At 36.6% G+C, this 26,594-nt stretch overlaps 1 protein-coding gene across 1 annotated transcript in view; it reads right to left on the bottom strand.

Moving 5' to 3' along the window:
* LOC149807833 (receptor-type tyrosine-protein phosphatase mu-like) overlaps window positions 1-26,194 on the bottom strand; it is a 411,639-nt gene extending 385,445 nt beyond the window's left edge. Inside the window, exon 1 of the mRNA XM_089971230.1 lies at window positions 26,027-26,194. Coding sequence (XP_089827356.1) covers window positions 26,027-26,099 — 73 coding nt within the window. The 5' untranslated portion in view covers window positions 26,100-26,194. The remainder of the gene's footprint in view (window positions 1-26,026) is intronic.
* Between the last annotated feature and the right edge of the window lie 400 nt (window positions 26,195-26,594).

The following is a 26,594-nucleotide window of genomic DNA, read 5'->3' as shown; positions in this document are numbered from 1 at the left end:
ATCTACTAGCAACATCAACTACTGTTAGCGCGTATTTGTATGTTTTTCTACGGACAGTATCATGAGGCAGAAATAGTATGTCAGCCTGATGAACTTCATTGGGGGTACTAACATCAAAATGTGCAAAATTGATTTGTCGAGGTGGTGGTAGGTAGATTTGCCATATTGCTTGTTTTGACAGCCATTTTTTGGCAACCTTGCGTGTTACTTTTGCTGCGCTGGCGAGTTTATTAATTGCTGAGTTACCTCTCCAGTATCCGATTGGGGAATAATAAATCGCTTCCATTGTTATTAATTATCCAGCGTCTAATGCTAATTTAGATTTCATCGCTGATCTTATTAACCAATTAGCGAGTGACTCCTTAAATGATTTATTTTTTATGGCGCTTAGTGCATGAATTAATTTCACATCCGCGATATGCCTGTCTTGTAGATCTTTACTTCGATAAGCAACATCATGTATGTGACACGCTGCGTCGATAGCGTTTATCGGATACTCTCCCGGTTTTGGTTTAGATTGTTCATCAAGTCTGATATCTAGTCGGGTCCCTGGACCGCAGTAATTGTATCCCGGAAGATGTTTTTCTCCGGGATATTTAGCCCAAGGGGTACCTGGAAGTCGTCCGAGGGTTGCTGCGATGTCACCTCCGCTGACTTTGTCAGGCTTTTTTTTTGAAATCTAAATTTTTTTGTGCCACATCGCACACACTTACCAGAGAGTGCTTGTCTGTTATTTTTTGTTGTAATGGTTGTTATGTCGTTTGTAGGGGTTCGTGCCTTACACTTTACACAATATAAATCCATAATTATTATTCTTTATATACAAATGGAGATCACTGATTTTTCTGCGACGCGAAGGAAAGAACCAGTCAAGCATAATTCCGTGCTACCAAATTCTATCAGAATGATCATCATAGGACCGTCAGGATCAGGTAAAACGCAACTGCTACTGAACATGATAATGAAGTGGATGAAATGGGACAAACTATACTTGATAGCTCCGTCTGTGGATGATCAGCGATGCTATGATGTTATAAAAGATTTTAATGAGAGTGCAAAAGCGCTGAGTGAAGACGGCGACGAAGTAGTTGAATTTATAACTGATATTGAAGAAGCTCCCTCCGTGGAAGACCTTAACGGGGAAATAAATAACCTAGTAGTGTATGATGATGTGATGCTGGACAAGCAAAAAAATCCTGCAAGAATATTTTCACGAGGTCGTCATAAAAACACTGATGTGATTTATGTTACTCAGCGTTATACACAAATTCCTAAAGTAATTAGAGACAACTGTAATCTTCTTGCGGTGTTTAATGGAGTTGATGTTCATACGCTGAGAAATATTCATCAAACCTGGTGTAGCGGCGATATGGATATTAATAAGTTTAAGAATTTCTTTAGTCGCGCTCAAAGAAACCCGCACGGATTTGTGACAATAAATTTACACGACCCCAGAACAAGATACCGTATCGGACTTGATACACTGTATGGTTAACATGAAAATGTTTCCTTGGAAATCTTCGTCTTCCCAGAGCAGCAGGGGGGCGCAAACTACACCTGATTTTTCGATGATACCTCACCGTGGAAATTATGTCGGATACGAGTCGGATTTATTGAAGTAACTCGCGTTATATCAGCGGAAATACAAAGCATTTTCAAGGACATTTTTTTTTGTCTCGTTTTCTGAATAAAAGTGTTATTTCATGGAAATAACGCTTCTATCGGGAAAAGTTTCAGTGGATGGGGTGTCTCGGAAAAGTAGCTTGTAGGATTCGCCCTCCCTGCTGCTGCATTTAATGGTCTGGCTTCACAAATTTCGACGCAATATTTGTAACAGAGATGAATCGATCAATAACAGCAGTTTATAATAAAATCGTATCCTTTAGTGGCCAAAGAACCATGCTTCAGCTTTTATTCGCCTCTGATACTGGCTTAGTTGTAAACACCATTTTCTGTGTTGAGTATGTGCCATTCACCAGTTGGGTCTGTAGGAAAACATAGAAAGCACAATAATTAAAGCTTTATCGCAGCTGCAACGTGTATCCACAACGAAACATATTACTGGCTGCTCTCACAAATAATATGTTTATGCCAAATTTAGAATATGTTATGTATTCAATGATCTTTACGAGTGAGCGCTCTTTATCCGTATGAACAACTGCGATGTTCATTGTTGTAAAGACGTTGGTTCACAAGTTCCTGTTGGGTATTTCTACAAAACCACTTCAGTTTCAATGTGAATAATTCTCACCACTCCCAACAGTTGTCGCCAACCAAAATATGTTGGTTTGTTTGTTTGTTTTGTAGCTGAGGAGACGCGGTGGATCGGTAGTTAAAATATTAGACTTTTGACCAGACAAGAGCACGAGGGTTAGATTCACGCCGTTGTCACGGAATTGTATATAGTGATCGTTTATTTATTATTTGGATTAAATACATGTACTCGGGTTTCTTTTTTTCTTTTTTTTTTTTTCTTTTTTGGTGTATAGCGTTTCACGAGGGTGGTTTATGTATATCCTATATTTGTTCGAAATGGTAAGTTCGGTTCATCCCATGCTGCACGAGCAAAGTGCTTACGATGGGAAAACCGATATAACATGAGCGCACAGGCAGTGTATAGTTACATGATCTGTGTGTAAACTGTCTCATCGTGGAATAAAACAGCTCATTACAAATAGTCTTGTCAGTGAGCAGTCAACTTTATGACGCGCGATCTCCAGCTGTAGAGATAATGTGAGTTAAATATTATTTTCCTATTTGCATTATAGGATATAATTGTTATACTGTCACATTTATCTTGTGTTTTGCTAATGCAATGTTATAGTCTGTTTCCTAGTTTACCTGGATGTAACGTAACAGAACGACTATATTCGCAATAATGTTGTATTTATTAAGGAAGAGAAGGTGTTACATTAAGTACTATAAGATTCTTGTCATACACAGGTTCACTTCTGATCCTGATTATCACCTTGCATAGTAGTTCCGATAATATAATTTGTATAAATAATCAGCTCAAGTTACAGTACATAATGTCATTACGTACAACAGTGCGTAATGACGTTATACATGACCGTGTCATTTGTAGAACAACGGATTCGGATACTATAGTTTCAGCTGACTGATTGATTGATGGCTGGTGAATGCTGAATGTAGTGCTGAATGAGTGAAGGAGGGACGGAGTTATAGCTGTGCTGTATCTCCGTATAGACACCGTACTGTAGGTGTTGTTTAGTCGTGGTGCTAATTTGGGCTGTCTTTTACCCATTGTGCTGCTATCGGGGGTGACTTTGGTCAGGAAGAAGATAAAGGTCATCACGTGGTTAAGAACCAATGTTTCTGGACCAACGGGTCTGCAGATAACAAGAGATTTTACGGATCTTTATGCAGACCTGGTAGGGCAGACCGTTTGTGCTGTCTCCTCAACCGTTCGACAGAGCGTTGGGGCTGAAAAGACCTTTCGGATTTGTGTTCGATTCCGCAAGATATATGTCCCAATGTTTCACATAATATTTCAGTGAGTGAAACACATCATATGTCTTTATTTGAGTGAAGCGATATACATCATTATTTGAGCGAATTATATCATGAATTACTATTTGTGAGGATATTGTCAATGTTTACGTGAATCATTTTTCCCTTGTTTGTATGGAATCACATTGAATCATTAATCATTGTATCTTTTTACTGTTTAAGGTATTTTTCTTGCATAACATTACACATTTCATTTAAATCGCAATACATTATCGGGCCCCGAGTGGCCGAGTGGTCTAAAGCGCTCTTCGTTACGGATCACTGCCATCTCACCTCTGTCTGCGGCGGTTCGAGTCTAAGATTCAGCCAATTGGGTATGTGAGAAAGCTTGCCAGTAGCTTCTCGTGGGTCGGTGGTTCTTTCCGGGGTTTTCCGGGTTCTTCCTCCACCATTAATACTGGCCGCCATGTATAGCCTATCGTGCTGAAAAATGGCGTTAAACCCCACAACAACAACAACAGCAATACATTATCAGGTTCGTGCATATTTTGTTAAATATCCAATATTTGGATTTTGTGGGCGTACAAATAAAACAGTTCTTTTCACTGAATCATTCATCAATAAACATTGTATTTTTGTCATCATCAAAAGTATTATAATCCGACCCCAACCCGGTCATCTTGTTACAGCCATCGTGTCAAAAGAATTTGATTTAGTAGATCATGAAATATTGGTTTAAAAAAACCTCGAGGTACACAAAAACTGATAATTCGCTAGCTTGGTTTGAGTCTTATCTAACAGGAAGGCAAATTTGTGTTTCTGTGGCCAATGTTACTTTATAATACGCCATAAGCGGTGTCCTTCAATGCTCTATTCTTTGCCTTTGCTCTTTCTCACTTTAATAATGACTTATCTCTAGTATGAATGCCAGTGACACTGATCTTTCTGGCGGATGATACAGTGTTACCATCGCCTCAGCCTCGCATGTCTGGAGTGTTACAATCCCTTTACAGTCTCACCTGCCTTGAGTTCTACAATCCCTTTAGTCACACATGCATTGAGTGTTACAATCCCCTCAGTCTCACGTGCCATGAAAGTTAGAATCCATTGAGCGTTACGATCCATTTAGTCTCGCATGCATTGAGTGTTACAATCCCTTCTGTCTCACATGATATGAGTCTTACAATCCCTTCTCTCGAACAGTTTACAACTTGTCCTGATGATGCTGGTATACTGTTGTGCGAAACCAATAAATGAAATTAAGGCTGTTTTTACATATAAATATTTTCATAACATGGCTCCACAATAAATCAATGGTCTCCGAGCTCCAGCTTCAAGTGTCCATTCACTCAGTATTTAGTACTCGAGTTTTCATATCACTAAATTCAAGACGAGTCTATACAGAACATCTTTTTCATATTCTGTGTGTGTGCGTGTGTAATACAAAACACTTTAAAGAGTTGCTGTGCGATAAAACACTAAACCAAACAAAAGTATTCATATCTAAGGCAATGCAACGTAGACATTATGAGGTAATATGACCAATATACCTTTCAATAATTTTTAAAAATCAGATTTCTTTCTAAACTGAAATATAATGAATTCTCTTTTTCTCCTTTTAAAATATTTTGGCTTTAAAATTCCTAACAGAAGTATGTCTAATATACTCATAGAATTGCACCGAACGTAAGCAGGACGCATCGAAAAATGGTTCCTCCAAAATGTTGGCGCCCATTAATGTCGTACTGCCAGTTAACTACACGTATCCAACGCCGCTCGTCTTCCTTGTACTTGTGAACATGGTTACGTTCTCCAAATTCATATCAACAATTATTATCATGTATTTGCTGATAATAAATTGATAGAGGAAAGACTCGCGTAAAGATCAATTCGAAAATATTTATCATCAACACTGAAACTGAAGTCTAATCATTTGACCACAGCATGCCTCACTTGTGTGTGATCATTTGACCAGTGCATGCCTCACTATGTCCAATCATTTGACCACTGCATGCCTCATTTGATTTGTTTTTGTTGCATTAAGGTCGGCTACTTCCACGAGCGTTTATTTTTTTTTTTTTTTTTTTTTTGTTTTAATTGTATAAAAAAGGATCCGCTTTATTAATTTGAAATGGAACAGACTGCGTTATCAAGTGCTGTGTGGGAGGACGATAAGTCTCCGTGCAACGAAAAGAGAATAACATATTGCGACCGAAATATTAACTCACTGCGAGTGTCACTTCTGAACGATGAAACTATGTATGCATTGTTGTAGCAAATGCCTTGCCAGGTAATGGTTCTTTACTTGCATTCCTAGTGTGTTGATAAAACTCGTCATCACTTAAATATAATATTTGTCCATCTAATTTCTGTTTGAATATAAGGATTCTGATATTCAAGAGAATCTTTACTAAGCTTGACATAGGTGGCGGTCACTTTAACACACAAGAATTATCTTGAATGTACTAGAGCTACAAGAAATTAAAGCATTACTCAGAAAGACGAAAATAGAGTTCCCTTGCACAACGCGTTATCCTAAACGCTCGAGAAAGATGCTTCCCTTTACAATATTTTATCTTAAACGGTCGACAAAGGATTTTTATGGATCTAACTTATTTTGACATTTATGCGGATTCTTATATTAAACATAATTTCTCTGGGGATCAAGCAATCAGAAACCAATATTTGGATTCGCTGGTTCGTTGGAAGAGGTGATTTGTCTCGGGTTTTATCTGTTTATAGGTTTGATTGTGATGATGAATATAATAATTATTGACTGGCTATAATATGAAGCGCAAATTATATAACATTTACACTTAAGCTCTGCTTTTTTTTCTTTCAGTAATTTACTAATCATATGGCAGTGAGAAGAGATACAACATCATCAAAGTCCATAACGGTTCATTTTGTTTTTAGTCAGGACCGTGTACATATTGCTGCTAGCAAAATGTATAATTTGCCCCTCTTGTTCAAGAAAGAATAGCTATATTTCATTTTTATCTCTAAATCATTTGTACAAGAGAGATCGCAGGAAGATGAAGTATATGAAAAAAAGTCGTCAGTCAACGAGTTTCTTGAAAGAATGTCTGATTAACCGATTCATTTTCATTGATAATTGTGTAACAATGAGAGAAATAAAAAGATGAAAGGGTTATTAACGCGGCATTAACAATTTCAGTCATATCGCTACAATGTCTGCAGTGTGGCAGTTTCTAGTAATGTCTAGCACTGGGGCATCATGCTGCAGACAATTAACATCATGTCCAACCCACTCGTATTATCCTGAAACCAGGCCGACCAGTCTTAGCACTAAGCTCTTAGGGCTGAGCGCCAAGCAGGGCAACCGCTAGTACCATTTTTAGAAGTTTTTGGTGTGACCTGGCCGCGGTTCGAACCAGCGACCTGTTGCATCCGAGATTCCCTTGTCAAGAGCGTGACATGCCGTTTCTTTTAACTTAAGAGACAATCATCTGACGGACTTATTTCCTCATAACTGTTTCGGTTCCGATGAGTAACCATTCAATACATGCATGCACTTCATTTGCATGCATTTAAATTAACACAGAATATATTATCCAGTAATGCGTGGGACGAAAACATTCCTTCAAAGGACAATAAAGAACAGAATAGCTTGCAGCTAAAGAATGCCTCATTAATGTGTGTATATCTTTAAATCAATTCTAATTTCACCCTACAGCCGTAAAACGATGCATTGATATTCAAAAGCAATCGCCTAAAGAGGTTGTATTTCTTTATGTTTAAAAGGACATACATAATAATCTAGCATAACTGACTTCTTCGAATATCAGGTTCCAGTTCCAAAATGAGCCTCGTTCGTACAGTAGAACTGGCATTGATTTATATAATTCCAATTTTTATGAATTGACAGAATTTTCTGTGGTCTGACAGGATATAAACGGTGATATGGATCTGGAATTTGTTATACGTAAGTAAAAGCTGTCGACTACTTTTATTTTCTTGTTTCCAGGTCATTTTATGTGATTATTTATACCAGCGCCTTACACCTTAATAACAACAACATCCCACCCACCTACCCACCCCTGTGATTTCGGATCAAAATTTAAAACCCTCAGATTAAAATAGCATTCTAGAAGTTAAAATAATGTAATCCAACAAACAGACCTTGCTGCACTCCAACACTCAGACATTTTGCCCCAAACTGCATATGGTAGGCTTTACAACATGGCCTACATATGTAAAACTTAAAAGATGACCATTGTACATGTTTTTTTTTTTATAAAAAAAAAACAATAATTCTACGTGCGCCGCTCTTTTACAAGCTAATCTGCATAAATTATTTAATCTTCCTCGACAGTATGTTCTACCAGCTATTATTAAAGGTCATGGTTGTATGACGAGCATGGGATCACAATAAAAATGGACACGATTTAGCTTTTGAAGAATCGAAACGCGTACAAAGCAAGAATAACGAAATATTAAAACAACACGTTGTTCTATTCTATATCTCTGCTCACAGCTCTGTTATTCCATCCATTAATTACATATTTTATTTTATTGTTTACTCGATCCGGGCAATAACACAGTATAACACCGTCATCGTTCATCTCTTAGATAACGATAACCAAAGCACCATGCTTAATGGGGACCATATCCCACTCCTCACACACACACACACACACACACACACACACACACACAATAGCGTTGAAATAGTCATGTGTACAAGAATGCTTGAAAGGAAGAGTGGAGAAACACCTCTTGCACAAAAAAGTAGTGAAACGTTCATCAAATACTAAAAACAGGAAAAGTGTTACTTTAATGTGACCTAAAGAATACAAATAACAGCAGAAAAAGTCACTGAGCAATGCCATATTATTTAGAATACATGCTTATTTCAGGCAACATTCGTTATATCACGGGTTTATTTCATGCAACATTTGCGTACTAATATGGTTTTCAAGTACGAAGTGATATGGTCTCACATGATAGTTTCGTATTTTGACACCTCCCTATATTTTAAGGCAGAAGGCATGAACCTAATTATCATGAGCCTAGCATTTATAAATTCACATAGAAGCTAAACCTGTAATGTGGTTTAGATTTACTTTGAGTTAGGCTTGAAAATGGGTTGGCTTGTTTGGTGACTGCCTGTCACAGTTAGACTAGCACTGGAGATCAAATGCGTAACTTGGGCTGCAAATGAACAGCCGACTTGTCTTACGTATGAAAAGTATGCTAATTAGTTATAGTACTAGTGAACTTTATTCATGCATAAGGCACATGCTGAATCTTTTAGCTGCCTTGTCACAGGAAAATATTCAAAATAGCTCTTTGTTGTCAAAAATGAATGTATAAAAGAGGGGTTGGTGGCAGTGTTGGTTCAGTATAAAAGCCACCATTTGTATCAGGAATTAACCTGATTGCCGCAGTCAAAATCTCACATGCGTGATTTCTACAAAAATCATTAGTTTGTTTTTATTTGTATCTTCAGTGTAAAATTATTCTCATTTTTCTGCAATGGGTCATTGTCGGATGAAAATTCACCAGATAAACTGTCCAATGAGACCTATATTCGTCAATCCAGTTGTGCAGGCTGGACTTAAACTCATACAAATTCGATAGGAAATCAACGGTGATGAAACCTTGCCTTTCAATAAAAGCTTGCCGTTGAATCAGCATTTTTGAAAACTGAACTACAGCAGCCTTGTAAACGCGAATTTTAACAATGATCTTAGAATTCTGAACCTATAGTTTAAGCATTCTGTACCAAATTTCCGTGCAACAATCTATACAAACTGTCGCGCAAACTGCGACAAATGAAATACTTGATGTGCAATAGGTCTGTACAATGATACAGTAACACTATGACCACAGGAGATAACGCGACTAGAACAGTAATGTATGTGTATTCCCTCTGCACATATCACTTCTTTTAAATCAATAACCACATAAAGCGAGTGCTCTCTTGGAATTCAGGCCATCCTAGAAAACAGTCAAGTTTAACCTCGTCGCATAATTACGTCAAGCAGAATGCCTCCGACATGTGATGTGTGAATATTCAAAACTTTTTTTCAACAAACACAATTTTTGCTGAACAAGAAACTAACTACTTCGACAACGGATGATAATGATATTCTTATAAAGTGTCGTATGATCGCATATGTAGAAACGTAGTAACTTTCTTCGTTACATTTGTCTGAGACAAGTTCCAAACCAAAATATCAATGTCACTACCTAACGCTCTACCTGGTTCTGGTTTCATTAAAGCACAAGCTATACTCCAGCAGAATGTCAATATTGGATGAAATTCCCGATATATCCACCAAGAAACCAACTCGGAATGCACCTTACGATGACCAATCAGATTGCATCTTATGACGACCAATCAGATCGCATCTTATGATGACTAATCAGATTAACTTAGTCTGGACCTGAGAGATGAATATTAAAGATTGCAGTGATCTTGATGATACGACTGTCGTTCAAATAAATTCATTAAATTACATTAGGATAATAAAAAAGATAAGTGAAGGTTTTATTAATATTTTCATAATTCCTCAAAAAATTTAAACGTTTTAGTTCTTCTCAGCACATTTCAAACCAATATTCCAAATTTGACCTGATGGTCAGCCGAGCCAAAAAAAAAAAAGAAACTTTGATCTATGTGTAATATTAGTACCATTTTCATGAACTTGTTTCTTGCTTACGTCATGTAGAGGAGTGTAACGATTATAGTGTTATCAGCGCAGGGCCGGATTACCATTAAGCGCAAAAAGCGCGTGCTTAGGGCACCAGCCCAACAGGGTCACCAGAAAAAATTAGATATTTGTTGATGATAAACTGAATGAATTATATATGACCATTTCGATCTGCATGTACGAGTATTTTGATTTGGAATGATGGCAACAATTCTATTTTCCCACCTTTTCAGCTCTGTAATATTGGTTTGATTTGTTTTGTTGTGATTTTCTTTTTTGTTCGTGGGGTGGTGGGGGGAATTTCACAATTTGTGGGGGGAGAGGGAGGCGACCATAACATTTTCAGTGCTTAGGGCCCTGTAAGGACTTAATCCGGCACAATATTAGCCACTTTGTCAGTTTAAAAAGCAAATTTTGTAATAAGACTGTCAAACTTTCAAGTGAGAGTGTACCCATAAACATCACAAACATATGCATAGTATGTACGCTTGTTTCACAATATTTTAGGATACAGGTTCTATAGAGCGCACACCCACTTTGCTTTACTTTAACACGAAACTCTGATACATAATTTCAGTGCTGACGACGACACTTCTGTCGTTGCCGACAGAAAAGGTCGTACATTTCGCCACGCGTCAAGAGTTCAGTTATAAGGTTGAACTTTCTTTCTGGTATTCTGCTGATCTGTCATTTTCTTTATCAGAAACCGAGTGCACGTGTGCTTCTTTATTGTTGTTTGGGCGTAACAACATGGAACAAACAAACTTGCCACACAGCATAGCAAAGTAATCTCACATGCCAGTTCATCAGATAAGGAGCTAGGAAATATTTGACTAGGCGCCAAGCACTGTTGGGCTTTTATTTCCTCCACAACATTTTTTCTCACTAATACTTAGGAACATTACTAGCTTTTCACATCAAAGTCAAAATTAATTCGCGTGCAGTAACTGGTCAGCATAAGAATTCATTGATGGAGGAGAAGAAAACTGCTAAAAGAACGTGAATGATTCGCTCTCCTAACAAGAGGTAATTTATCATCCGGAACTGACAAAACAACGATCTAACAGTATGTGATTTGCGTTGTAACGTGATACTAATGATGAGATTGATATGGGCGTTTGTATACATCTTACGTAAGAAACAACGCTATATATTTTTATAGCAAGTTTAAATAAATGGATTGTTTAGGAGCTCGAGAAGAATTCCATTCAATGAACAAACAACAAATTTCAAATAAACTTACGAATTCTCAATGTAATAGAAGCATAATGTGAAAGAATATAATGGTGTTGGTGTCATAACTGTATGGTTGATTAGTTTTTTTTTAAATTATTTTTCTAACGTAATTATTACGTTGTATGCCGCAGAAGTGGGAGATAGGGTGGTGAAGGACTGCAAGAGGGAGAAAAAGAACTTCGATTGTAAAGTGGTCCCTCGAAACAGCTAACAACCGATTCAGATAAAATCTCGTCTGCGAAAAGTCTACAAAATCACCTTCAGATAATTAGTACTAAAGACCGTGAAGCTATCATATGAACTCAAACTCCGCAATTTTCAAGCTTATAACCTTAGATGTGAAACTATGCAATAGCAAGAACATTTAGGCACGGAGAATGCTGGTGCGTGTCCTGGTGGACCTTTGAAAGATATTTTGTGAGTTTGATAAATAAACTAAAGCTGTTGCAGATGCTAGCAATTCCATAACCAGTCTTTGAATTCGATACATCGGGGAAGCAACTGATAAAGTTATAAAATTAACAGTGTCCAAGACTGGCACAGAGAATGTCACGTGTCAAGTAACAAAACATCTCTCTCACGTGATCGTGTCTCCTTCGCGTGATCAGGCCTCGCGCAATCGTGTCTCCCTTACGAGACCGTGTTTCCCAGTTTTGTTTGATTACGTATTGCATTGCTTGGAGAAGATATGCAGATTGGTTCACCACGAAAAGTCATGTTCCACTAGGAAGAAGCCCACGTGGAACACGACTTGCCTTGTGTGAACAAATATTTATATCTCCTGCAAACAAGGGTACTCATAGGTATAATGTGACTTGAGTTAATGACTATGCAACAACAAAAAAACACTTTTGCATATATTGGTATTGACTAATTCACTGTTATTAATAGCGTAGATGCAACACCACGCACTGATATGAACGAAGTAAATATATCTGTTATAGTATCTATCATTATATTACAAAGGGAATGTCGACAGCAAGACGCAGTAAGCAATCATAATATTTGTCTGAATTGTAAGCAATGTCCCAGATGATCAGTAATGACAGGTCGCGAAAACTGATGCTTAATCAATCCGCATTCTCTTGACGTTCTGAGCACGAAATTCGAGGTCGTGATCATAACCCAAAATGACATATAAAACCTGGAGTGCATTCAAATCGTCTAAAATCAGTATTCCAGTAGATGGTCACGAGTAAGAAAATTCTAAAAGTTCGAAACTCCGAACATTATTCTAATAAAATTTACAGACTGTTAAAAGTTTCAGATCTTCGGTTTGAATTTCGTGCGTAGTAAGTTTCTACAACATGGGACCAGGTCGAATTCATTTTGTTATAAAGTGCGTGACAAAATTGCAAAGAAAAAGTGAGAAATTCCACATAAATATATACTATTAATTACACTCTGCACAATGTAAACAAAGAAGTAAAACCCTTGCTGCAGAGAAAAGCTAAGCCTCTCAAAAGAATATGCTTGAAATCACTCATATGCAATAGATAACCATAGAAAAATGAAATAGTTATTCAAGGGGTAAATCAATACTAGAATCTCAGTAATTCTAGGTATCACTTCAGTAACTGAACCAATCGCCTCCTATTTAGTTCCAATATTTTTTGGGTTATGAACACTACGAAAATGTTTAATATTTTATCTGAATTTTTGTCGAGATTTTAAAACGAGTTACGATGTTTTACTTCAATTCCATAGTAAGCAGCATTAAAGTCTAAACAGAAAATGTAATGTCCATTAACTTCAGGCTCTTTCTTTTCGCGGAAGATGGCAATGAAACAGTTGTGATTCGGCCGGTTCCATAAAAAGCATATTGCGACAAAAACGTTCCAGTCATTTTGTTTAAATGTAACTATGCTTTGGAAAATACAGTATAAACTATACTGATATATATATATATATATATATATATATATATATATATATATATATATATATATATATATATATATATATATATATATATATATATATATATATATATATATATATATATATATATATATATATATATATATATATATATATATATATATATATATATATATATATATATATATATATATATATATTGCATCCGGGTTAGTGACTAACATCCAAATGCATAACTAGTCACTTCATTTCTTCAAAAATTTATCAAAAGTTGGAAAAAATATTGGAACTAAATTAACGTAGTAATATCTTGTAAACAAAATGTCATCAAAGAACCCGCGTCTTTCTCAAACTCAACATTTATTATTGGTATTATGTCTAATTGGACATTTTTATTATGCCAGGATTGTGGTAGAATAAGAACTAGAAGTTTCTGATATTTCAAGTAATCCAAATATCGATAATATTTAGGGTGTAATAATTTGGATGCCACGTTTATTCTAACATTAAAATACCACGAAAAGTCGTCCAACATAATAAATCCTCGATGTCATGAGGGACATATATACCAGTGGTAAACGGACCGCGGTCTCCTATGAATTTTAAGTCGGTACTATACGTATGTTAGTAATGGGTTTGGTTTTATGGATTAAACGCCATTTTTCTGTACGTGATAGGTTATATTTGGCAAATAGTATATTTGGTAAATCCCGTAAACCCACACGAAGAACTACAGACCCACGGGAAGCCACTGGCAAGCTTTTTCACATACCTACATGGCTGAACCGAAGTTCTAACTCACGTGGTCAGAGGTGAGATGTCAGTAATCGGTAAAGTCGAACGCCTCAGTCAGAAACGTGCGTTGGTGAGTTTAAAATAGTTTTTAAACTGTCAACTCATCTCTTATCTTTCCAATAAATGTATTGTCAGTGTACCACAGAATACCCCTCGTCGCATCTGGACTTGAGACAAATATATTTTAAACACAAATTTAATGGATCGCTAACTAGGTTTGTTGTAAATAGAAATTACTTTTAGTAGGAAATACAGGTGCATTAAACATTTACGCAAGATCTATATCTGGAACACATAAGAGTAGAATACGACACATCACTGCATTAAAAGGCAGTTGCAGACTGCCATTTTAATGTGATAAATATATTGTCTATCACTCATACAATCGGAGTTTACTGTGACAGATAATTTGTACTTGAAATTAATATTTGTAATAAAACTGGTTCTCCTAGTCATGGAATATTTTTAAGTCTATGTAGTTTTTACAAATTAGATCTTTTTTTTTCTCCAAAAAGTTAATGGAGTACAATGAGACTGACTAACTTTGGAGTAGTTGAATGGGTGGGGGTATTTAGGAACAGACCATATGAAGAAAATAAGATATATATATATATATATATATATATATATATATATATATATATATATATATATATATATATATATGCACTCACACTCCACCACCACCAGCTCATAAAGACCACAGCTAGATGGTTTCTCTGAGTGGCCTTTATGGGTGTGTTGAATGTACCTGACGCTGGGAGAATTCAAATCCTTCCCACTTCAAAATGCTCTTCCCTTTTAATTTCTGGTTACAGGATGAATCCGGAAGCATGTGCTTCTTGTCAGGATCGTTATGTTAATTCAAATTACCGGTCCAATCCACACACAGCCCCAAAACCATTAAGCCGCCAAAGTCAGCATCAAGGCTTTTGCCGAAATTATTTAAATAGGTACCAAAATGTACAGGTCCACAATTAAGGAACCATCTGTTCTCTTTCCCTGTGCTTATACTCTTTGTATATATCTGCTGACGAACATCCGTGCTTAGAGATCATAGTAATTACTTTTATCATGATAATTAAAAATGTTCACGGTTACGTGGTGTTCTTGTGATCTCAATGAATACTCCTCACGGATATGTGGTCTTCTTGTGATCTCAATGAACACTCATCCCGTTTATGTGGTCTTCTTGTCATCTCAGTGAACACTCCTCACGGTTAAGTGGTCTTCTTGTGATCTCAATGAACACTCTTCATGTTATGTGGTCTTCTTGTCATCTTAGTGAAGACTTCTCACTTTTATGTGGTCTTCTTGTCATCTCAGTGAAGACTTCTCACATTTATGTGGTCTTCTTGTCATCTCAGTGAACACTCCTCACAGTTATGTGGTCTTCTTGTCATCTCAGTGAACACTCCTCACGTTTATGTGGTCTTCTTGTCATCTCAGTGAACACTCCTCACGTTTATGTGGTCTTCTTGTCATCTCAGTGAACACTCCTCACGTTTATGTGGTCTTCTTGTCATCTTAGTGAACACTCCTCACATGTATGTGGTCTTCTTGTGATCTCAATGAACACTCCTCACTTTTATGTGGTCCTCTTGTCATCTCCTGCTTCACACTAAATAGTCTCTTCATATCGGGCTCCTTTTGGTCCATGCATATCACGCATTCTACGTGTTATGTTTCATTAATCAACTTAATTGCAAGCTATCAAACTACTTTCTTCGAATGGATATTTGTATTATTTTCGTTCCAACTCGCCTGTCACAACATATCAGGGTGGGATGTGTGACGGTCCCACTGCTGGCAATATGAGCTCGATCAGTCACTCCATCCTTTAATGAAATTTGTTCTATCAGTATAACAGAACAGCTAATCGAATTTCGCATAATTTTGTAATTTTAATTGTGTGACTATATTTCTGAACAAAAGTGAATCATTCAAAAGTCATGTTCAATTTCATTTTGTTTATGTAATTGATTAAATTGTTATATTTTACATACGTGGACTCTGGCTATTTTATTCTCCACCTCTGCTCAGATCTCTGCTTTTCCATCACTTCATTTTATATTTTATTTTATTGTCTACTCTATCCGTGCAATAACACCGTGATCTAACATCTCCTAAATAACGATAACCACAAACCACAAATAGTGGAGGGGGGGGGGGACACACATCACCACCAAATCCTGACCGACATTCTGACCCATTGACCTGTTTGTTGTCTACACCTACATAGTACATGCTTTTTAGGCTGTGCGACATGTTACAACCTTTATTATTTGAAAGAATTTTTTCCACTGCAGTGGCTATGGCTACAAGAAAGAATGTGTAGGGGATTATATATATTGGATAACGCATCATAAAAGATGACTTGATGCAAATAAGTGACGATGTTGAGTTGTAAAGAATGAGTTTCATGAAAGTAATGGAAATATTGTTCTCTTTACTATTCTAAAAAGTACAGACAACAATCCTAATTGGGAATTGTGATGCGGAACTCGGCCCTGAACAGTGTCTTTGGCGGCATTTGTGGGTCAATTTCGAAAGGCAAAACAACTCGCATGAATAGCTGCAAACGATATTGTCATTTGTTCACAGTCCCACAGCTTGACCTCTTGTGAAGGACACATAGATCAAAAATGCAGTGTTTAATATACAGAGAAAATTGTCCCTGTGATATTCATGCTTTCTTGACCATAGAGATTAATCACAAATATTATCTTCCGCTGCACACTCAATAGTCCCCATAAATCAGGCTACGTCTGGATCATCTCTTGTTGACATCAGACTCGCACTAGGTTATATATTTCATCCATAAAGGTTGAATCAGCTGTTTGCTATAGTTGTATAAAATAACAATACAAAACCTGTTGATTGTTTTATGGCTACTTACAAGTTTGTTTATTTGTTTGTTCTGTTTTGGTTAATCTGTACGTCACTATGTCTGAGGATTCAATCACTTTAACTCTTAAAACGCCCTGATATATGGACCTATTAAATCATCTAGACCAAAAAGAATCTCTCCCCCTAGACAAACGATAACTCTTCTCTGGGTCAGAGAATGATTGATAATAAGTAACGAACTGGCTAGCGTTACGTGTATTGACTGTTTTCCATGCCATGAGAGAGAGAGAGGAAGAGAGAAAGAGAGAGGGAGAGGAAGAGAGAGGGAGAGGGAGAGATAGGGAAATGGAGAGAGAGGGAGAGGAAGAGAGAGGGTGGGAGATCTGTGATAATTTAGTACTATGAATAAGAGAACAGTCTGGTATTATTTGGTATCATGAATATGACAGCAGTCTGTAATTATTTTGCACCATAAATAACTTTTTTGTCTTAAACTCACAAAAGCATAAAATAGGAATATGAACTAGACCGAAATATAAAATCCATCGAGTCAGTATATATTCCCTAATGAGATATGGCAATGTGTCAGAGTGAGCAAAACTGTTATCAACACATGCGATAGGACCATTGCGGCCAAGGCAATTCTGTAAGTACTTTCTTTCGTGATGGAATTTGAAGAGAAAAAAGCTGAGAAAAAAAGAACTAGGATTTAAATTTTGATTGCAAGCCAAATTTAAGTGAGTATCGAAATGTGGGGAAGCATCTGTTACTAGAGTTGACTGCAAGCTTGCCAGGGCCGCTTAATTCATGACTCAATACAAACAAGAAAACCAACTAAAAAACCTGAATCCTAACAAGAAAACTCACCATCATTAAAATCTTTAGTTTAAAGATGCCACGCTCTGAAAGCTGTCGGATATGACCCCTCTGTAATCATCCTACACACCACTGTTTACACTGTATTAATTAGGAAATGTGTTTGCCAACAATGAAAATCGTTTCATTTTTTCGTATGAAAATAGTCGATAATTGAACAGACAATCTGAAGCGTTATCATCTTCGCTCGCCAAGGTTCTAGTATGTTAACCCTATCTGCACCTTCGCAAATTGATCATATATTTCAGTGCTTCGCGTCTGTGAATTTCATTGGATGCGGCGGCAAGCCTTTTAGGATGTTCAAATCTGAAAACTATTCATAAATGATCGAGACAAAGGGAGCACAGAACTTGAAATGATTCAAAAATAAGCAACTTTCCACTGCCGGTCCGTGTTTGCACAAATAATTCCTTTCCCTCAAATACAGCTCTAATGGCTTCTCTCTGGTACGTAGTTAGACTTTCGATGTTAAAGTTGCAAGGTATCCTTTTGAAGTAATTTGCCTCCATCATTTTCGGCTGACGTACAATGCACCGCAGTTACAAGTTATTGGTTAGTTGGCATTACATGAAAAGGAAGGCAACTCATGAAATCCAACAGATGTCGCTAGTACAAAGCACTGAAATATCTTATCGATCCGCCAATGTTAACATGCCGGAAACTTGGCAAACGAAGATAAAGCATATATATATATATATATATATATATATATATATATATATATATATATATATATATATATATATCGTAAAAATGAATAGGTCATACGTAAAGTTACATTCTGACACGTAATTTTATTGTTGTAGTAATACAGCTTATTTATCGATGGAGTTAACAGTATTGGCACTTATTTTTATTGTTGTAGTATTACAGCTTATTTGTCTATAGAGTTAACATTACTGGCACTTATTTTTATTGTTGTAGTAATACAGCTTATTCGTCTAAAGTTAACATTATCGGCGCTTATTTTTATTGTTGGAGTAATATATTCGTCTACAGAGTTATATATTACCGCCTCGATGGCCTAGTGGTTACAGCGTCCGCCTCGGAAGCATGAAGTCGTGGGTTCGAACCTCGGCCGAGTCATAACAAAGACTTACAAAAATGGTACTATCAGCTGCCTCGCTTGGCGCTCAGCATTACAAGGTTAGTGTTAGGACTGGTCGGCCTGGTGTCAGGCTAATGTGACTGGGTTGGACATCATGCTACATGTCTGCGGCATGATGCCCCAGTGCTAGACATCACTAGAAACTGCCACACTGCAAACATCGTAGCGATATGACTGAAATTTTTTTAAAGCTACGTTAAAAATCCTAATCACACACACACACACAGTTACCATTATTGGCACTTATTTTTATTGTTGTAGTAATACAGCTTATTCATCTATTGAGTTAACGGTATTAGCACTACTTTTTATTGTTATAGTAATACAGCTTATTCGTATATAGAGTTAACAGTACTGGAAATTATGTTTATTGTTGTAGTAATATAGCTTGTATCGACTCCAAAAACGTATGTATCCCCATGTATTCCATTTTAAATAGCCTTTTTGCCATTTTAATTTATTCTTGAAAGACAAAGACAACCTAATTCAGGCATGGCAGCACATGCGACACAGACCTAAGTATCCTTCTGTCGTTTGTCTGGGTGCCAATCTGACTGTGCTGCAAGTGCGGAACAGAACTAATCTGTCACATGATTGGGCACCAGGTGGTTTGGGAACTTGTACACACAGTTATCTCGTACACAGTTTGATAACAATATAACAATCTGTCTGAAGTACAGAACCGATATATTTTACTTAGAACGAAGACAACGGGGTAACGACAAATGAACATCACTAACGTATAAGCAGATGGGTAAAGATGGGGGGGGGAATTTTTCTGTTTTCAATTTGGAATTAAGCGTAACCCAAATATGTAGTTGAACCAAATACATCTTGTAAGGGGACGGTAACTCATGCTGTGCAACATGCACCCCTTCCTTTTAATGCTTCCCTAGTGAAAGGGTGATTGTAGAATACTCAGTGTCCAGGTAGTATATGTATTGAGCATGATTTCTTTATGTGCAATACGAATTGACCATTGTATTTATACATATTTAATGAAACCTGTATGCGCAGGTGTCTTTATAAACTTGTTTGAAAGTGATAGTGAACAATGGACTTGCCAAATAAAAAGTCCTTAATCACCATCTGTCGTTTACATAAAGCTTGTGGACTAAATCCACCTTAAATAATAAAACGCGATCTTAAATTAATCAAACACCATCTTAAAATAATCAAACACCATCTTAAAATAATCAAACTTAAAATAATCAAACACCATCTTAAAATAATCAAACACCATCTTTCGGTGGTGAGCAAGTTATACGGAACAAATTTATTCGTTTTGGCGGTAATAACACATTCACTTGGGATGAGTAAGACTTCCCCTGAGGAAGTCGATTATAAGATATAATGAAGGCTATTTTCTCTGTTGCAACACAAGAGGTAAAAAGGCAACTGTTTGTGTCTGGCTACTGTATGTAACCTTGGAGAATAACAGCGAGAGCTAGGGTTGGTTCTTTCACACCTACCTGTCCCTCAATCAGTGGTCTTGGAAATTATATTGGAAATTTATTTTGGAAACATCGACTGAATTATCTCTCAATGCTTCAATAACCAATCTGGCCCTCTTCATGGTGAGTTTAATCAACAATATATATGCAACCTCTTCGGTACCTATTTTTGTTTCAGTCCATGGTTGTATAAATAAACTTAACGGAGTCAAAGATCTAACCTCCTTCTCTTTATTCAAAAACTCTTTCAAGCACATTCATACAAAACAAATCTTGTGGCATCCGTTTGACTATCTGCAAAAAATAAACAGCTGAAAATCACTGCAGCCTTCTGCACAGCATTTCAAACAAGCTCATGCATTGTGCAATGTTTATCATGGTTTTCAAGTGAAGCATGTATTGTGCAATGTTTATCATGGTTTTCAAGTGAAGCATGCATTGTGCAATGTTTATCATGGTTTTCAAGTGAAGCATGCATTGTGCAATGTTTATCATGGTTTTCAAGTGAAGCATGCATTGTGCAATGTTTATCATGGTTTTCAAGTGAAGCATGTATTGTGCAATGTTTATCATGGTTTTCAAGTGAAGCATGCATTGTGCAATGTTTATCATGGTTTTCAAGTGAAGCATGTATTGTGCAATGTTTATCATGGTTTTCAAGTGAAGAATGTATTGTGCAATGTTTATCATGGTTTTCAAGTGAAGAATGTATTGTGCAATGTTTGTCATGGTTTTCAAGTGAAGCATGTATTGTGCAATGTTTATCATGGTTTTCAAGTGATATATGTAGTGTGTAATATTTGTTTTCAAGTGAAGGATTTATTGTGCAATGTTTGTCATGGTTTTCACGTGAAGCGTACATTGTGCAATGTTTACTGTGGTTTTCACATGAAGCGTACAATGTACAATGTTTGTTATGGTTTTCACATGAAGCGTACATTGTGCAATGTTTATTATGCTTTTCAAATGAAGCGTACATTGTGCAATGTTTTTTTTATGATTTTCGCATCAAGCGTACATTGTGCAATGTTTATTGTGGTCTGCACAAGACGCGTACGTTGTGCAATGTTTATTATGGTTTTCAAGTGAAGCATGTATTGAGCAGTGTTTATTATGGTTTCCAGGTGAAACATACAGTGTGCAGCTTGTATTATGGTTTCCTTTGCTTTTCTTATAATACATAAAATAACCATAAAGGCAAATGCAGAACGACATGATAATTAAATCCATATGTCCATGTATTTGCTAAGTAACGCGTTTGCCAGTTAACTTGTGGTTTTGGGGAAATACCCTACACTATTATTTATGTAGCCAAACAAACAGGACAACCTGTTTCAAGGGTAGACTTTAACTCAAAGAAAAGACGAACGCTTATTTTAAGTTTCATGAAATTTTAACACCTCCATGAAGATTCGACCCCAAGCATAAAGTGTATCCCCAATCATGAAGTTTCAACCCCCAACATGAAGTTACCATGAAGTTTCAACCCCCATCATGAAGTTACCATGACGTTTCAATTCCCATCATGAAGTTTCGACCCCCATCATGAAGTTACCATGACGTTTCAATTCCCATCATGAAGTTTCGACCCCACCATAAAGTTAATCCCCATCAAGAACGTCATGAATTTACCACATCATGAAGTTTCTACCCCCACCATGAACGTCACGAATTTACAATGACATGATATTTCGACCCATCATGACGTTTCAACCCCCATCATGAACTATCAACATCCTTCATGAAGTTTCAACTCCAACCTCCATCATGAAGCTTCAACCCCATCATGGAGTTTCAAACCCCATCATGAAGTTTCAACTCATGTGAATTTAAGTTATCTATCAGGTTTCCTAAGTATCAACACACGAAAAACACAGATCCACTTAGACTCTATCAGATCAACATGGACTCTAACAGATCAACTTGGACTCTAATAGATCAACTTGGACTCTAAGCCAGTGATCCCGATGCGGTGCCCGCGGGCGCCATGGCCCCTGCCAGGGCTTTTTTGGGTGCCCGTGTTTTAGGCTCTTAAATTTATTAATCAAAATTACGTTTTTACAGAAAGAGGCTATAATGAATAATGACGGTTGTAATATAAGTAGGAAATGTATACTAAGATTATAATCTCGCAAAATACATCAACGCTATGCGAATGCAAAGGCATATCAGAGACTGTTTGCAAGTGGTAGCGGTCGGTGCCTGCCACTCTCTCATAAACTCCCAAATTTGACTAGGCAAAAAAGGTAGGGCACTACTGCTCTAAACAGATCAACTTAAACTCGAACGCGGGATTTGCAGAACGTTTCAGTAATTGATTAGACGCTTATTAAGGCGATGGTATTATGCCTAAAGCTATATGACAGATGAATTTATTGGTACTATACCTCGATCGCCTATAATATTTGTCTATTTACAGTTGTACAAAGTTTATTTAATGCAGGACATATTATCTTTCTGGGACTGCAAGAAATATTGCAAAGATTCGTTTCTCATATTTCTGGGGTTGCAACCTCAAAATTTCTTTCAAATGCTGTAAGATTCAATATTCAACCTTTCGCGTGTTTGCTTAATATGCATCGTCAAAACTCGTACAATATAAACACATTGTAAATGTACGGTTTTAAATAGTATTCGGATTCAACACAATCACTAAAGGGGCCAGTATTAAACAAAACTAAGAAGCGTGTTATATTTTTCGCAAGTATGTAATTTTGACTGCATATTTTTTGTTATGAATCATGAGAAGAATGATAATTATATCTTCATCCTTTCTCCATCCCTTCTTCAACTGTTTGTGTTGTTGTACAGTGTGTAGGTGCAGTTCTAGCTTCTCCCTCTCTCGTCATATATAACAAAGGACAGCTTGTACTGTGTAAACCATCTATGAGTAGTTGGCTTTCATAATACCTTCTAGCTACACTCCCCTTTGCTTCTTTTTATACTGCCTTCGTACTTCATACTACAGTTTTATCTGTCTATTTTATGCTGCCTTAGTACTTCATACTACAGTTTTGTCTATTTTATACTGCCTTAGTACTTCATACTACAGTTTTATCTGTCTATTTTATACTGCCTTAGTACTTCATACTACAGTTTTATCTGTCTATTTTATGCTGCCTTCGTACTTCATACTACAGTTTTATCTGTCTATTTTATGCTACCTTCGTACTTCATAATACCGTTTTATCTGTCTAAATTATGCTGCCTTCATACTTCATACTACAGTTTTATCTGTCTATTTTATGCTGCCTTCGTACTTCATACTATAGTTTTATCTGTATATTTTGTACTGCCTTGGTACTTCATACTTATCTATTTTATACTGCCTTGGTACTTCATACTTATCTATTTTATACTGCCACAGTACTTCATACTACAGTTTTATGTTTTATGCCAGGTTTTCGTATGAATCAGTACAAGTATCATTAGGTGTCGTCAAGCTATAGCAAGAAAGAAACGGATAACTTTAAATTTATATCGAGATGGCGTGTAAGGAAGTTAAATATTCATCTGAATAATTTTTCTAAGTATATATTTTACTAAAGTTATGGTATTATTTCATGTTGGGAAAGAAATGGAAAACCTTGTTCAGTTAGTACACCTGCGCACACAGTCTAGCAGCAACCAATCGTTAGATCCGTACCAGGTGTCACTGATGCTAAGAATACTACTAATATGCAGAACGTAGCTGAAGAACCATGTGTTCGTATTCCCAATGCATTAACCCTGAAGATGGACAATAAGACGCTTAGGTTTAGAGAACACATTCATTATTCTTGTGATGTTAATGACAACATCCCTGTGGGGATTTGGTCACTGTCTCGTGTCCCGCAGCACTCTCCTTACACCATGCTAACATCCACAGTGTGGCTCATTCCGTCCACAAACTCGCTCTGTGCGCAATTTCATTTATCAAAACCACCTCTATGAAAGAAAGCTGGCTGTCATTCCTTGTTCAAAGCATTTGTTCTCACAGACCAATGACATCGGGAAAGGAGACGCCCATTTTTCAGGGTCACTAAAGGTACCTGATGTGAGGACAAAATTACAAACATTTAAAGTCTTCTTCTAAGCTGGTAACGTTTCCTGGTGAAAAGAATCATTGATATCTGGCAGGCTGTATTAAATAGCTACTGACTGGCACTTCTATCTGCTATGAGAGAAGAAGGGAAAGAGAATCTGTAATCAATATTTAAGCTAGTGAACTGAAACAAGGACGCTTTGGTTTCTATTGTGGATCAAGGTCCGTATGATTTTAATACTGGTAAAACCCATATGATTACAATTTAAGACGGTATATCTTTGAATGTATCATGTACCGTATCGATCCAAATGCATACAGCCCAATATCTGCCGTCGCGTAATGCACCGGCAGATCTCGTCTATGACGTTCATTAGGAAGAATAAGTAGAAAAAACAACATAAACCCTGATATGTCGGCCAGGGCTTATATTGTTTGCAGTTTGACCTTAGACGTGAGTACATACGGTAACTGAATCTGTCCCCTTTCTTTGTTGCAAGAGACTTACTCCCTAGACAGTAATATCCACAAGAAAATATCAGTAACGTCTGCGAGAAAATTCAGTAATGTCTACGACAAAATATCAGTAACGTATACAAGAAAATATCAGTACCGTCAACAAGAAAATATCCGCAGCGTCAACCAGAGAATAACAGTAACATCAACAAGAAAGTATCAGCATCATCCAAGGAGAAAATATCTCCTTTGTTTAACAAAAGAGGCAGACACGTGTCTTCAAATGAATTATTCTTTACACTTACGGAGAATAATTCCATTGTCAGCTGGTTATTTTAAAAGGTCTACTCTTAATAGAATAACTTTTGCAAAAATCAAAAGTATTATCAAACCTATATGTGTATAGACCCATAAAAGGAAATTCAATCTCAAGTACCTCTCTCGCTCTCTCTCTCTCTCCAATGTAAGGTAGAATATTAAAATTTTAACTTTTATGTTAATGGCAGGTTGTAAAAAACGAGATAGGCTACTGATATATATATATATATATATATATATATATATATATATATATATATATATATATATATATATATATATATATATATAAACACATACAATCAACTAACGCGAACAAAACTTAATGAGGTTATCTTCAGCACTGTGTGAATCTACATTTTTTTGCTTAACAGAAAAAGATTTACTTTGAAATATCTACTTCTGTTGAACAATGAAAACGAGTCTCTTCTCTCATAAAAAGGGAAAGCGATTAGAAAATAAGACTCATAGGGTTAGATAAATAGATCCAATATCAAATACAATATGTCAACCAAAACGATAACATAATAATAATAATAATAATAATAATAATTATTATTATTATTATTACCAACTCAACCGGCAAACAAAGCGGACTGACATCAGCATAATGACTGGATGGGGACTAAGTTTTTAAATTCCCTATTGCCCTACAAGGCTTTGGCCCGGACTACTCGTTGGCATTCTTATCGCGGTTTCGCTGGCAAAGCAGGAGAGTAACCATTTAAAAAATATAGTCCTGCAAAGAGGAGAGAACCATTCGAAAGCAGTGCTACAAAGAGGAGAGCAATCATTTGAAAGTATACGGTCCCACAAACAGTGAGAGGGTACGTTCCGACTGTTGAATCAGAGTACAAAAAATCAATTTTTCTCTTACCTGCTTCCGTAAGTTGGTTATCCAAGAGACCGAAGTACAATAATCCAAGTAAAATACTCCAAAATGTAATCATTTCTCTTTCTTGACGAATATATCCACGAAAATGATGGGTCACATATTTTCTGAGGTCAGCATTAGAGTGTTTGTAAGCATCGCTTCTTTACAAGAATGGAGAATCCCATTACACTCTGAAGGCTAGGATGCTGAGAGAGCGGAGTGTGCTTGCGCTTGCGCGGTTAGCGGCATTGTCCCGGGATTCGCCATAAGAGGTATTTCCAGTTGAATAGTCGGGAGACGCGCTTAACGGCCGTCGAAATGCGAAGTAAATAGAAACGATTGCACACTTTTCGCTAATCCTTGTAGGTGATAGAAAATGATCGCAGTTGTTTGAGAAAATAGAGCAGAAAAGATAAGTTCATTGGAGAGAAAGTTAGTTCTTTTTTAATATTAAATCCAGACTCCAAACGACATAGGGAGATAAAGGCGTAATTACCTTACCGATTTTTAGACTTTATGGTACCATCCATTTCATATCGTTTCTTATATTTATGTTACAGCCTGACGAAAA

The sequence above is a fragment of the Sinohyriopsis cumingii genome, chromosome 1 (genome assembly GCF_028554795.1).
Source record: "Sinohyriopsis cumingii isolate HCF-2022 chromosome 1, ASM2855479v2, whole genome shotgun sequence".
Lineage (NCBI taxonomy): Eukaryota > Metazoa > Mollusca > Bivalvia > Unionida > Unionidae > Sinohyriopsis > Sinohyriopsis cumingii.
Note: the sequence above shows the minus strand (reverse complement) of the source record. Positions and strands in the feature narration are given on the sequence as shown.